General features: G+C 36.2%; 1 protein-coding gene across 1 annotated transcript in view; it reads right to left on the reverse strand.

Annotated features, from left to right (window-relative positions):
- Nucleotides 1-15,534, reverse strand: part of LOC149779591 (cilia- and flagella-associated protein 221-like) — a 61,462-nt gene that overhangs the window by 39,339 nt on the left and 6,589 nt on the right. Inside the window, exons 4-6 of the mRNA XM_089940355.1 lie at nt 15,030-15,130; nt 11,419-11,522; nt 5,343-5,499 (exon numbers count right to left, since the gene is read on the reverse strand). Of these exons, the coding sequence (XP_089796481.1) occupies nt 5,343-5,499; nt 11,419-11,522; nt 15,030-15,130 (362 nt within the window). The remainder of the gene's footprint in view (nt 1-5,342; nt 5,500-11,418; nt 11,523-15,029; nt 15,131-15,534) is intronic.

The following is a 15,534-nucleotide window of genomic DNA, read 5'->3' on the forward strand; positions in this document are numbered from 1 at the left end:
AATTAAAGGTTCTTTGATTTATACCTAAGATATACAAGGTCTTTTTTTAAATAGCCAGTATAACCAGTAAGGAAAGCCAGGGAAATTCTTTTTCTTTTAAATCCTAACCCTATGCAAAATTATGAAACTAGAGAGCACCACCATAGCACACCAGGCAATACCATAACCTTGGATTTGGGCACTATAGCCCACCAGGCAATACCAGAGCTTTGGATTTGGGCACTATAGCCTACCTGGCAATACCAGAGGCTTAGATTTGGGCACTATAGCCCACCAGGCAATAACAGAGCCTTGGATTTGTGCACTATAGCCCACCAGGCATTACCAGAGCCTTTGATTGGGCACTATACCCTACCAGTCAATACCAGATGCAAACAGCTCCCAAGCAAAAAGGCAATAAAAGAATTAACATTTCACATGTCCACTTATACAGATGTAATGACCATAGTCAGGTACAGTATTCTGTAATCATGGAGAAATGCCATCTTTCTGAAGAAAAAAAAACACCTATAGTTGGCCAATCAGAAATTTAGAATTTATCATATCTGTGTTACTTGTAATGACTCAATGGTCTTAAACTAAGTAAAAGAAAAGAGAGAAAACCAACAAGTTTGGTAAACTTCCAACAAATATTTATTTCATTAATAAGAATACAAAGTGAAAATTTAAACAAATTACAGTGTTGTGAATTAAATCTCAATAGTCCTAAGTTCTATCTCAAGTCAAAAAGTTCCAACTGATTTTCAGTGGTATTCTCATTAAATTCCAATATTGAATGTCTTGATGTGCCTGTAATCTTGAACATGCTGATGTTTCAGTGGCTTGTATTGTGGATATATGCTAAAAGTCTTTTGAATATGACAATAATAAAATCCAGAAACATTCTTGTTTCAATTCATCATAATTCCACAGGAGTGTTCCAGTCCAACAATATCACTGATGAACACTTGCATTTCCAGTGAATACTAATTTGAATAAATAAATCCATCCTAATGAAAACTGAACACTAACTGATTCTGCTTCAATATGTTATGGCAAAAATGAATAATTTTTCAAGTAAGCAACATGATATTAAAAACTAAGACACAATAATAGAGCCATGATGTAGGTCAGCCTCCCTTCTAAAATATTCAAAGTTGTCAATAAAGTTTAGCAATTTCCAAGTGGAAATCTGATGTCCTGGACCAAAACCCAAATAAATATGTTTACCTTCATTGATAATAATCTGAATATTTAATCGACAATGATAGAGAAATACTGATAGAGAAATATTAACTATCTATTGTGTTTGTTTACAAAATAAATTTTCCTGGTCAGGTACATAATGAACTTGACTCTGAACAACAAAATACAAACATACATAACATATAATCATTAAGAAAAGCTGACAATACAAATTAAATATACATAAACAGTACTAAATACAATCACAGACCTTTGTTTAGGCGAACCTAAAGTGTTCTGAACTAACAGACCTCACACTAATTGATGTTGGTTCATAAAACTTCTTGTTCATCAATGCACAGATAATTATTTGTTTTACTATATGTTTTAATAAGAGAAAAATGCATTAGTTTGTTTTAGAATTGTACAAATCCCATTTTAATTGCATGATACTAAGAAATTAATGTCATCATCTCAAGATCATGTGACATGAAATATCACATGATGTTGTCATCCAATGAAAAACCATCTCTTACTGGAATCATGTAATAACTTCCATTGTGCACAATCTTAAGCGAATTCACTTTCAAAGACTTTGAAAGTAAAACAGCATACATGATAGTACTGATATAGCATTCTCTATATATATATATATATATATATATATATATATATATATATATATATATATATATATATATATATATATATATATATATATGGACTTTTTTTTAAAAACGTAGCTTTAACAATTTTTCAGTGATATCGCTACGATGTCTGCAGTGTAGCAGTCTATAGTGATGTCTAGCACTGGGGCATCATGCTGCAGGCATGTAGCATGATGTCCCACCCAGTCATATTAAACTGACACCAGGCTGACCAGTCCTAACACTAACCTCTTAATGCTGAGCGCCTAGTGAGGCAGCTGTCAGTACCACTTTTGTAAGTCAAACCCATGACCTCCCACATCCGAGGCAGACGCTCTAACCACTAGACCACCGGAGCGGTTTATATATATATATATATATATATATATATATATATATATATATATATATATATATATATATATATATATATATATATATATATATATATTCGGTTGGTGTAGACATATACAAAGCTGCATCTACAATTTATGTAAATTAAAAAGAAATAATTCTATGCATGATAAAGCACTGCCTACAAATAGAGTTTTACATGCATATAAAACAATTTTAATGTCAAACAGTGCAGTGGAAGCATACAATGAAAAACAGGTTATAAAAAAAGAGATAGAAAGAAAGGAAAATATAAAGATGTGAACAGAAAGTAAAGTTTATGTTTCTCCAAGAATTTTTACCCAACCCCATTAAGATTTGGGGTTAATGTCTGCTACTTCCTGAAATCAGCCCTCTCAGAAATATGAAAAAAATGCTCTGGTGAAGTGGATGGGTAACTGTGAACTGGCAACCATACAAACAGTAATTTCTGGTGGGGGTTCTTTCAGAGATGTTCCTGCTGTGAGGTGATCCCCTGTTCAGACATTGCTGCAGGAAATGTTTAAAAGGAGGCCACTGGGCTATTTGCAGCACACACGTAAAACAGCCAGCCAAGGTCTGGAGCTACATTGAGTAAATTATGGAGCTGCACCAACTCCCTTGCTGAAAATCCACTCCCTTGCTGAAAATCCACTTCTTTGCTGAAAATCCACTTCTTTGCTGAAAACCCACTCTCTTGCTGAAAATCTGCTCTATTGCTGAAAATCAACTTCTTTGCTGAAAATCCACTCTCGGCTGGAAATTGAATGCAAAAGATTCATGCAATGTGCTTAGGAACTGAACAAGGTTGAGATGAGTTTAAGATTCCATACCTAGATGGACAAAATACAGAAAGGGGTGAGGTCAGGCTCTTCCATGTTTGCAAGAAAGAAGCTGAGAGAAATGGAAAGAAAGTTGTTCAAGTCCTGCAGTAGAATTTCACTTCATATGTTTCTGATAAATGTCACACAGATGTAGTGCAGTCATTACTGATAATGTCAAATGAACAGGGTGATGATGTAGTTGATAATCATCACGAAGACCCAAGGGCTGAGATTAGGTCCAAAATGAGAGTTTATGAAACATGTATATGGTGCCTTACAAAGTGAAGAAACTTTAAGCAAAGCCAAATGGGTAGTGATATGAAGCCATTCATTTGGTCAAATCAAGACTGACAGCTAAACTCTTGACGAAAAGCTTTTGAGAACATCTCATCCCCATTCTGAACCTACTGAACTTGCTTGATGAAAAGCTGTTGAGAACATCTCATCCCCATTCTGAACCTACTGAACGTGCTTGATGAAAAGCTTTTGAAAACATCTCATCCCCATTCTGAACCTACTGAATTTGCTTGATGAAAAGCTGTTGAGAACATCTCATCCCCATTCTGAACCTACTGAACTTGCTTGATGAAAAGCTTTTGAGAACATCTCATCCCCATTCTGAACCTATTGAACTTGCTTGATGAAAAGCTGTTGAGAACATCTCATCCCCACTTGCTTGATGAAAAGCTTTTGAGAACATCTCATCCCCATTGTGAACCTACTGAACTTGCTTGATGAAAAGCTGTTGAGAACATCTCATCCCCATTCTGAACCTATTGAACTTGTTCAGGTATATAAACAGTTTTCCAACTGCAAAGACCCAGCTCTTCCTGTAAAAAAACGCTGTCTTCGTGGAATTGATTGGCACCTCTATCATGGAAGGTGAGGATGAAAATGGAAAGTACTGGATGAACCAAAGTCAAAGTCCCAATTAAACAATCATTCCTTTTCTGGAAAAAGGTTTCTCCAAGCATGCTGGAAAAGAAGGAGGCTGGCACCTACAGGCAGATTGTTGGCAAGTGGACAAGAAGAGAGCTGCTGACAGTTACTGGAAGGCTTGGGGAACAAGAAACAAACTAAGCCTCCTCTGCCCTTCATTGTGTTGCCTGTTGGTGCATTAGGTTTGATTGTGGGAAAAATTATCGTTGCTGAGAAAGATTCAGCTATCCCTCTTTCTGCCTATAATCATCTCTCCATTTCAACTGGTACTAGCAGGAGAAGGATACTGGCAACTGGCTCTCATAGAAGAAGGCCATAGAGATCCTGGGGTCTCGTATTTTGTCTGGCATTTGACTGAAGATCTTAACCTTCATCAACTGTGGCAATAGACAGAATGAGGGGCGTTTTTCCTCATAATCTGATTCTACAGAGGCCATGACACTAGGTGTAATTCATAGGCCTAATTCACAGACAATGGTTGGGACATTTGGAAAGTGACAAAAAAAGGAAGTAAATTTCATATGTTGCTGCTTTAAACCTAAACTCTGTCCTTCCCAATGGGGGGGCCAGATGAATCTGGTTTTCTCAGAGTTCATTGAGAAGGGGATTATATTATCCTCATCTGACATTGCTTCCATGTCCATGTACATCATACCGAGTGGAATGGAAGAAAAAGTGGCATTGTTCATGGGTGTATTGTTGTACCTGACCACTGGATACACCACCATCAGATCTGGCAACAAGAGGCAACTAACATGTTTTACACTGCTGTGACAGCTGGCTGGAGGGGCAGCTGGACGGTCCCTGTAACATGCCATATACAATTTAATGGTTGACCAGCTTGCAGCATGACTGTTAAAAAACAACAAAAAACAACTGACCTCGGGTAGCATTCAACTATGGTCAGAGACCAGGACAGCAGCAGATAACAAAGACTGATTGAATTCAAACCCCATCAGCAAACTATATCAATAAAAAGGCACCAAATTAAAGCAACCGTAGAAACATAAGTATCTGCCACATCAAAATATTGGGTTCAAGAAGTAGCAGGATGTAATCCCCGAAAATTGAAATGTGATCTGTTAATGTATTTAATGGACAACTACTATGCCAAAGATGGAGAGATCTGAGAAAGAGACAGATAACTAGCGATAAAGAGAAAAAGCATATCAGGCAGGTGAACAGAGAAAACTATAATAAAACTGTGTGACCTGGGGTGGGGTTGGAGTGGAGGTGGTGGTGGAGTATTGGTGGTGAGGGAATGTACCTGTGATGGTGCAAAAGATGAGATTTAAGCTTAAAAGACACTGGGCCAAATGAAAAGAAAGAAGCAAAGTTTTGACAAAACAGACAGAGACAGCAGTTCAGACAAAAAGGAAGTGACATATCTACATACTTGAGCAGACCAGGAGGTGAGGTCCCTGTTATTGTGCACACAATTGGTTTGGAGTTGAACTGTGATATAACCAGCTGAATCCTTATACATGCAGTGTGAAACTCGATAGGGGCAAAAGTCACTGTGATCTCAGCTTCGCCATTGGCTGGTATTATACCTGTGAAAAACAGAAAAATTAAAGTGAAATAATCTAATAATCAGTTCAAGTACAGACTGCATTAATAATTCTTTAAAAGAAAATTCAACAGGTGATTAAACACTCAAGCATGAACTATCGTAGGTTTGTGTTAATATGAGAGGTCCCATATCTCTCTAAATAAAACAAGTAAAAGTCAATATGACAGAACTAAAGAGAAGAATAATTTTATACAGAAAAATTGACTAAAACTGCATCCAAATTACGCCAAAGATTTCAACTTTCAAGTAGTTTTTGACAAAGTTGTTAGCATACAGCTCATGAAATAAATACATCCCATGTCGTATGAGTGTATGTTTGATCAATATCAACATTACTACTGATTCAAGTTCCAAATTTTTCTTGATATTTCACTGGAGTGAAAAAATATATTCTTTCACAGACATGGATAGCAGTATAACCAAGAAATCTGAAGTTATATTTCATCTCACAGGTGAACATTTTTAGTATTTTCACCCACTCAATGAAAAATATTGTTTCAAGAAAATATCCTGTCTCCATTTTTCATTACAAAATGAATCCTAAAACTCTTTTTAAAAATTATTTTTACAAACAGTTATATTTGTCACAAATTAATTTTGAAATATTGTAAACTTATATTTATGAACCTTCAATCACATGTTTGACACACATCAAATATGTCAACATGGTGGCCGAATGGAATGTTGTACAAGATGTTCAGACCAAATCCAACATTTGGAAAACTTCAGAATTAAAATAAGGAAATAAAAATGTATTTTTTCTGTTATGTACTAGTGTATGCTAATGTGTTAAGTACATGTGTTCCTTTATAAGAATACAAATCATCCAAAGATTTTCAGGACAGCAGCTGTTTACTGCTTTAATATTATACAATTTCTCTAGTCCACTAAATAATTTCTTGTTTCTTGAGTGTGTTTTATATTTAGTCTCTCTCTGATCAACATCTTGCCCTGGGTGTAAGCATCACACTCAAAGTTTCCATGCATACGATATCAGTAGTATTGCTTGTAAACCGAAGGCTTCAGTGTCAATACTTCCTAAATTTATTAACAAGATTATGACAGCACAATGTCTTGTACAAGGTGTCAACTATAACTTAAATCATATCCCTTTAGGTACAGCTTTTAGATAACATATATGATAATTAACATACACAGCAAAATTCATCTACTATAAGGTACTGACCAGTTAATTTGGGGTGGGTGGTTGGGAGGCTTTTTTTCTAGCCAAGATATTTTATTTTCTTTTACCTCAAGGTAATTCATTTTTATAAAATAACATACAGGATATAATATGGTGCCAGTTTGCTTTCAATCAGAGGAATATGTTTTTTCAAGCTGGGCAAAAGTCAAAACGGAAAGGAAAAAAATCAGCCCCGCCCCCAATGCCCATCCTTCAAAAAATGTAATTGTTGGTCCACAATATAATTGCATTATACCATGATACATATCATGGTATGTTAACAGATACCATCTGTATAATATGGTATAAAATTTTTCATCGTACCAAGCTCTAATCTGTTGTACTGGTATGGTTGGCTGGTATGGGTACTGACTGTGGGCAGTAAGAACAGTTGACTGGACAGTTGGACAGGCTAGCTGGTAATTATGGTATGATGAAATGGATCATTAAGGTCAAGTACACACAAAAAAGTACAGTGTGACCCTACTATAACATGGTAGTTGGGAGCCATAGAAACAGACCCTGCTATAGACCAAACCATGTTATAAGCAACCAGGTCAGTCAGCTGAAGAAAATGATGCATGTACATCAAAAAAATTGTGGGGTGGGTAGGTAATAAATGCAGGCGGTAAAATACATGCTTCATTGGCACAGTAACCATCTTAAATCGATGCATATTAAATGGGAAATACACCTGTAGTGAAAACAGAGAAGGCATATAAAACAATTTACCTTATTTAGAGAACCACGGAATGGTACATACACATGTATACTGTTGATATATTCATGTCTTATGTATAGCATGAATAGAGTATCAACACCGTGTACTCACCTGTGAATCTCATCACATACATTGAATCCACAATACAAGTAATTCCATCGAAAAAAGCAGATTTAAAATATTCGATAATTTTGTAACAGGTCATATTGGTCTGAATTCAGAGGATAAACATAGCACAATCATGTAATGAATGATGAAGCACATTTACTTTTTAGTACGTCCCAAGTTGGTAGAAGTTAGTTTGCATTTTAAGCTGCCGTTGGTAGCATTAGTAAGCAAAACTTTTTCCCTGCAAAAAGGAAACTTTCATGACACAGTAAACATGTTCCAGTCACATTGGAAAATGAAAAAATCCGTCATATTCCATTGCTTTTATTTAAGTTTGGTACTGACTTCTTTGAAGAAAAGTTCTTTGTTTTTATTTAAGATTATAGTCGGATTTCCTTGATGAAATGTGCATACGTTATTGAAGTCACCACTGAAGGTCAGCTTTGGAAAACCAAACAAATGCCCATTTCTTATTGTGCATGATTGAGACTGATTTTTTTTCCATTTGCTTAGATTGTTTTTATAACAATTGGTGCTTCAAAGGTAATGTATTCTTTGAAATTTCAGCAAACTATTTTATCTGGGAACATTTTTTAAAAAGTAATTGGACTTCATTTGGTTGAATGTAGTTACAGTTCCTCCCTGTCTATTGAATAAACCAACACTTTTTTTTTTACACTGTGGTAGCAGAATGATGATGCCTTTCACTTGTGCATCAGAAATTTAACAAAGGATCAATGGATGATAGCGACGCAGGTGTTCTGGTCTGATGACAAGAATTAGTAGAGAAAATGTGGGTGTTCTGAAGGATTTAATTCTGAGTGGAAAGAAGAGGAATTTTACATACCATCCACACACAAATGTCGGTCTATGTAAATATATTAATTACTAGCGAGCGGCTGAAAATCTGACGAAAGATAGATTACAAGACAAGGTGTGTGTGATTAGGATTTTTAAGGTAGCTTTAACAATTTTGCAGTCATATCGCTACGATGTCTGCAGTATGGCAGTTTATAGTAATGTCTAGTACTGGGGCATCATGCCACAGACATGTAGCATGATGTCCCAACCAGTCACATTAGTCTGACACCAGGCTGACCAGTCCTAACACTAACCTCTTAATGCTGAGAACCTAGCGAGGCAGCAGTTAGTACCGTTTCTGTAAGTCTTTGCTATGACTTGGCCAGAGTTCGAACCCATGACCTCCTGGTTCCGTGGTGGACACTCTAACCACTGCCATAAGGTAAAAACTTTCTACTCAGGTGTGAGATGGATATATGGGCAGAAACTGTATAAAAATTAGTAACTGCATCAGTCCCTCCAGACCAGGCAATGCATCTGTAGCTCTAAAAATGGCAAACAAGAATGTAAGGATGGCAAAACCACGGCCCCATGCTCCTCCAATTCTGGCTGAAGTGCAGTGTGACCCCACCATGATGTGCCCTGCGATAACGCGAATTCGGATATAACGCGGTCATGGCATGGCTCCTGAAATTTCTATATTCATTCGCATATGAAAAAATATTTTTTGTTCAAAGTATGTGAAATAGTGTATAAAAAATTTATTATTTATTTTGGGGAAGAGATCACATATGAAAGTGAATATGATATGATTGTGGCATGGTTCCTGAAATTTTAAATACATGTATGTGCATTTTTCTCGTACCGGGAATGTTCCAAGTACGTGAAATAGTGTATAAAAATGTATTATCATTTTGTGGAAGAGATCATGTATGAATTAGAATATAATATGTTCATAGTGTGGTTCCTGAAATTTTAAATACATGTACAGTGTACGTCTGTTTTTCTCGTACCTGGAATTTATTTATTTTTTAGTACAAGAAATAGTGTGTAAAATGTTTATTATCATTTTGGGAAAGAGTTCCCATATGAATTTTATTGTAACAAGACTGTGGCTTAGCTTCTGAAATTTAAAAATGTCACCAGGTTCTTGGAGTGTTATGCCAAAATAAACATCGGAAATGTTACTTATTACTGATCCATGAGTAAAGCCAGTAATTCATCTTTGTGATTGTCTTCAATTAATTCTGTATACAATCATTGCTCAAACAATAGCCAACATGTGTTTCTTCTTTAACTGTATACACATCCAAGCAGCAGACAATGCGGTGGTTGATAAAAGATTCTCACAATTTAATAAACATCAAAAGTGAAAGCCGTCAACATATTTGATGGGCTTGGCGGTGATATTAGATGCAGTCAGTTGACCAGTAAATAATGTCCGCTATATTATCTGGTAATTGAAAGGAAATGAAATCGTACATCCGTTCAGCTTAAATTTTTTTTTATAAAAGTGACTTGTGACCATTGCAGGCCTACTGCACTTACTTTTAGGGTTTTACATGTGTATGGTGTTTGCTTATAAACTCGTTATTAATTTCCTATTTTTTACAAAAATATTTTACCATTATGGAAAAGCAAGTTCACAAATGCAAGTCATTCTCTGCACTTTGCACAATGATTAGTATAGTAGTTTTCACAGGTTTCTTTTGATATTCACAAAATCTGAAGTAAAGGTGATATGCATGCTGCAAGCATGTGTTGATTGCTAATTATTCTTGGAAATTTACAATGGATAAATGTACACGAAAACACATATGAGAAAATTTTAGCAGTATGAAATTTGTACATACACCATTCACAGACCCTGGAACTTAATGAACTGTACAAGTGCTTCGTATTTCTTAACCAAATTTTCTGTTAATTTTTCCCAGTGACATACAGTGATCTGTGGCACATTTTTTTAATTGTTTAAATATGTATGCAATTTCTGCAAAGGAATTACATATATTATGGATCAATTGCAAGCCCCGATGGTATAATATCAGATGGCAAGTAAATGGTGTTAATACTCTGTTCATGCTATGTATTAGGCGTTGAATTCAGACACAATGATCTGGGACAAAATTATTGAATATTGTAAATCTGTGCAATTTTTCAATGGAATTACGTGCATTATGGATGAACTGCATGCCATGACTGCATGACAGTAAATGGTGCTGATACCCTATTCATCATATACATTAGTCACGAATACACGTATATGTGCCAATGAGTTGTTCTCTGAAAAAAATAAAATACTGTAAAATCCTGCATTAACGTGACCCTGCTATTAATGCAATCCAATTTGTTTTATCCCAATTATCGCATTATAGTGGGGTTCCACTGTAATGGTAGCAGCTGGTATTATATATCTCATCTTCAGTGGTTATGGTGGTGATGGGGTACACCAGCAATTTTTCCCATGTTGCATGCAATTGGTTCCGTCTTTGGGTGAACACTTAATATGTCAGACTTGATCTGTTTCTCTCTGTTCTTAGCACTAATCCATACTTTTGCAGACCAAATATCATCCAACCAAAGTGTGCAGACACTGTATTTTACAGATGATGTTCATTATACTAATGTGATTGGGGAACATATTTTAAAAAGAAATTCCATTAGTTGGCTGGTTTTAGACACCACTTTCAACACATTATTGGTTATATCATGCAGAAGAAATTGGAGCTTTGTGCTTTTATCAAGCATACTGAGGCAGGCAACCTGTGTTGGTTTGGCAGGTATCACCCAGGCCAGAACCTGTGATGGTTTTGGCAGTATCACCCAGGCCATAACCTGTGATGGTTTTGGCAGTATCACTCAGGCCAGAATCTGTGATGGTTTTGGCAGTATCACCCAGGCCAGAACCTGTGATGGTTTTGGCAGTATCACCCAGGTCAGTCTGGGTCTGCTGCCTGTGTGCATCATTGAGAAAGGCACTCTGAGCTTCATTTCAGCAACAAAAAAAACAAGGTTTATCAAGATTATATAATTAGGTACCTCCACAGGGTTGTGAACTCTGTTCAGGGACACAATTATATACATACCCTCCATAGGGCTGATCATGAATGATGGGTGAGGCTGGAGATACGTCAACTGGAATTCAAAATCTACAGGAGCATCACATCTCAGTGGGAATAATTTGGTCATTCTGCAAAAGACCAGGAGGCAATTACACACAATGTGAAAGTAGATAAACAGTCATAATTTTTCCTTCATTTTGTATAATACTCTAGCATAATAAGAACCAAAATGTGAACAGTGTGGACCCAGTTTTCTGGTTATGCAAACAAATTGCATAAAGATCATGGTTTATGTAGTAAATTATATATGATGGTTTATGTAGTACATTATATATCATGGTTTATGTAGTACACTATATATCATGGTTTATGTAGTACATTATATATCATGGTTTATGTAGTACATTATATATCATGGTTTATGTAGTACATTATACTTACAGAATATACAGAATTATTCGTAAGTCTTAATGCAAACAACATAAACCCTGATCTGCTGTCAAAGATACTGCTTACTTCATACAAACAGCACAGACCTAGATCTGCTGCTGCATTATGCAGTGGCAGATTGCGGTCTGTGCAGTCTGCCGTTGTACTCAACTAGTAAGCAAGCATATATGATATTATTTTCGATGAATAGGTTATCTCTTGCTACATGGGATGGCAGATATGGGCTTGCATCCTGTTAGAGCTGGGTGTTGTATTATGATAATGCTGAGATACATATCTGTCAATGAGGTTTACAATGCAATTTCAAGAAGCATATTTAAAGTGAAGGGAACCGTTGTACTTAAATAACCAATCAGATCACACTGATATGAATAGATGCTACACAAATCTCTTACCAAAAGTGAGTGTTCCAAAACAAAAAACAAAAGGTGTCACATACAATGGGGTCATGATCTGATATGATTTACTTAATGATACAAATTTTGTACAACATTTGCTACTTTTGTACCCTCTTTTATTTCAAATATTATGTCATTTCTTGTTGCTTTCAATCTGCAATAACTAAAATTATAAATTTAATTAGGGTCAACTCAGCAAAGTTGGTACAACAATACAGTAATAGTATCGTATCCTGTCTGTTAACAAATTGGTTTCTGTGAGATAAATTTACCTAAGTGGTTGGATTGTGAATAGTTTTATATTGACATGACCTTGAGTTTTAGCCTTCTCTGTCACCATATAGAGGAGTTATGGCCCCTGATTGTCCTCTGCATATTAATTTTCCATGGATTTTTGTTATGGCCCCTGATTATTTTTCCTTCCAACATTTGTTTCTACATATTAAATTTCCATGGATAGCTGAACTTCAACCAAATTTGGCATGCAGCTCTATCTTTGTGAAATCTTTAATGCATTCAATTTCTTGGACTCTTATTATATCACTTGCAGGAGAGATGACCCCTGATTACCATCCTCCTGACTTTGGCTTCCATAGTATAACAAGGACAAGGTTTGTTCAATTTCAATTGTATTTGATATGTGGTTTGATGTGAACCAGACCTTGAATGAGTTCAATTTCCATCATTTATAACATCATTTACAGAAGTTATACCCACCGATTGTCCAAGGACTGTTGGATTTCGACCAAATTTAGCAGGTAATCCTCATAATCACTTAGAAAAGTTATGACCCCCCCATGCCATGTCTCAGTTAAAGACCCTGCTGAAAAACTGAAGTGGCAAGCACCTTTGGTTATGTACCCACTGCTAAAAGCTCCAGTTTACTGTATTAACTTTAAATTCCCTTTATACTGTTAATTTATTGCAACCCAACACTATGGGATTGGCTCAGCAGTCTATCAGGAAAATAAAGGTGAGGTTATCTTCTTCTGATTCCTTTTCTTAGCAAGCAATGCAAGTAGATATGAATGGTTCAGGAAAAACAATGCATTAACAATGTACTGTACACAGCTGCCTATTTACTCTTGCTCCGGGTCTCCGAGTGGCCGAGTGGTCTAAAGCGCTCTCCATTATGGATCACTGCCATCTCACCTCTGTCTGTGTGGGTTCAAGTCTTGGATTCAGCCTAAGCGGGTATGTGAGAAAGCTTGCCAGTAGCTTCTTGTGGGTCGGTGGTTCTTTCCGGGGTTTTCCCAGATTCTTCCTCCACCAGTTTTACTGGTTGCCATGCATAGCCTATCGTGTGCTGAAAAATGGCATTAAACCCTACAACAACAACAACAACTCTTGCTCTTCATATAAACTTTCACAAAATTAGTAGTACCATCTATACTTTTATATATGTCAAGTTCAACTGCCATCTGCACAGACTCAGATCTGCCATTGCATAATCTGGATCTATGCAGTTAATTAGAAGCAATAAGAAGAACAAACACCATAGACTATGATCTGCAGATGTATTATGTGATGGAAGATCAGGGTCAATGCTGTTTGCAGTTGAATCTAAGTGTGTGTGTGTGGTTTGGATTTTTAACGTAACTTTAACAAGTTTTTGGTCATATTGCTATGATGTCTGCAGTGTGGCAGTTTATAGTGATGTCTATCACTGAGGTATTCTGCTGCAGACATGTAGCACAATGCCCCACTAAGTCACATTATTCTGACACCAGGCCTACCAGTCCTAACGCTAACCTCTTAATGCTGAGTGCCAAGCAAGGCAGCTGTTAGTATAATTTTTGTAAGTCTTTGGTATGGCTTGGCTGAGGTTCAAACCTGCAAACTCCCTCATCCGAGGTGTACACTCCAACCACTAGGCCACCGGAGCGGTCCAGTTGAATCTGACCTGTATAAATAATTGACATGGACATCATATGGTAAGAGATCATTATATTTTTGAATCTGAGTTCTCCATTGGGTACACTCATAACCTGTAAAATAAGTGATACTGACTGGAAAGCAGAAAGGGTGGTGAGTGGGTGGTTATATAATATTTGCACACCATCCTGTTTGTTTGCACACCCCCTACTGATTTTAAAAACAAAGGGCTTCAAGGACATAGAAAATGCACAAAACTTGGTCATATCTTTTATTGATTTCTAATTTCTCACCAGATTTTCGCCAAGAATTTCCAAACACTGTCAATTTGTTGGCATTCTGAATCAAATGGGAGTTTCTATAGTAAGATGGTCACCATATCTGCAAGGATGTGTCAATGTTTTTAAGCAACAGATATGATGAAGTTCACCGTCTCTGATAATCTCAATAATTCTGTGAAGTTTTTAGTTACACATCTTTGAAACATTTATACAAGAGTTCCTCCTTTTTATTTGTTCCACTTGTTTTAAAAATATTAAAATTAGACATTGCAAATACTGGATGCAGACGACATGGTTTCTACTGCAATGCCCTATTATAGAACCAGAAAATGACAGTGAGCAGTCTGTCTGATTGTTCATGTTGAGGGCTTCCTTTTGCTTTGAAACTCCAATAAGTCAACTGTGTCAAGGACCCCTAAATGACAGTCAGGTTAGAAATTATAAACCAATGAATGCAATGACTAAGATTTATGCATTTTTTTTTATCCCTGATGCTTTTTATTTTTAAAATCGGTAGTGGGGCACAAAACAAACAAGAGGGTGTGAAAGACTATAGAATGCACTTGAAGTATTACATGATAACCGTCACGAAAACGTCAAATAACTCATCAAGAACATATTACAGACTTACTTATGTCCAACAGGCACTGGAGGAAAGTTGAAGAGCTGTGGAAAATCTTTTGTGCTCATTACAGGATAGGCATGGACTGGAATGAGCAGATTTTCCTCCCCCTGTATGTAAAACAATATAGCATTAGGATGAACTGAACATGTCTTTGTATCAAATAAATATTTTACTGTGGCAGGATTTATTTTATTCCTCTAACATTTTTTAAAATGTGCCCAGTACCTTACTTCTGGGAAATATTCTTAACAAAATATGCTATATTCATGAAACTTATTCAAAGAGTAAAACTGTTAAAACTGGAAATTTAGCATGATTTTATATTAATTTGTCTAATGGGAAAGAAAGGTCTTTCTTAGTCTCAAGTATGCCTAAGATGACTAACATGTGGAGTGTTCCTTTTGATACAGTTGTGTGCAATAAATCAAGTGTGTGTGTGTGTGATTTGGATTTAACGTAGCTTTTAAAAAAAATTCAGTCATATCGCTACGATGTCTGCAGTGTGACAGTT

Source organism: Sinohyriopsis cumingii, chromosome 17 (genome assembly GCF_028554795.1).
Source record: "Sinohyriopsis cumingii isolate HCF-2022 chromosome 17, ASM2855479v2, whole genome shotgun sequence".
NCBI lineage: Eukaryota > Metazoa > Mollusca > Bivalvia > Unionida > Unionidae > Sinohyriopsis > Sinohyriopsis cumingii.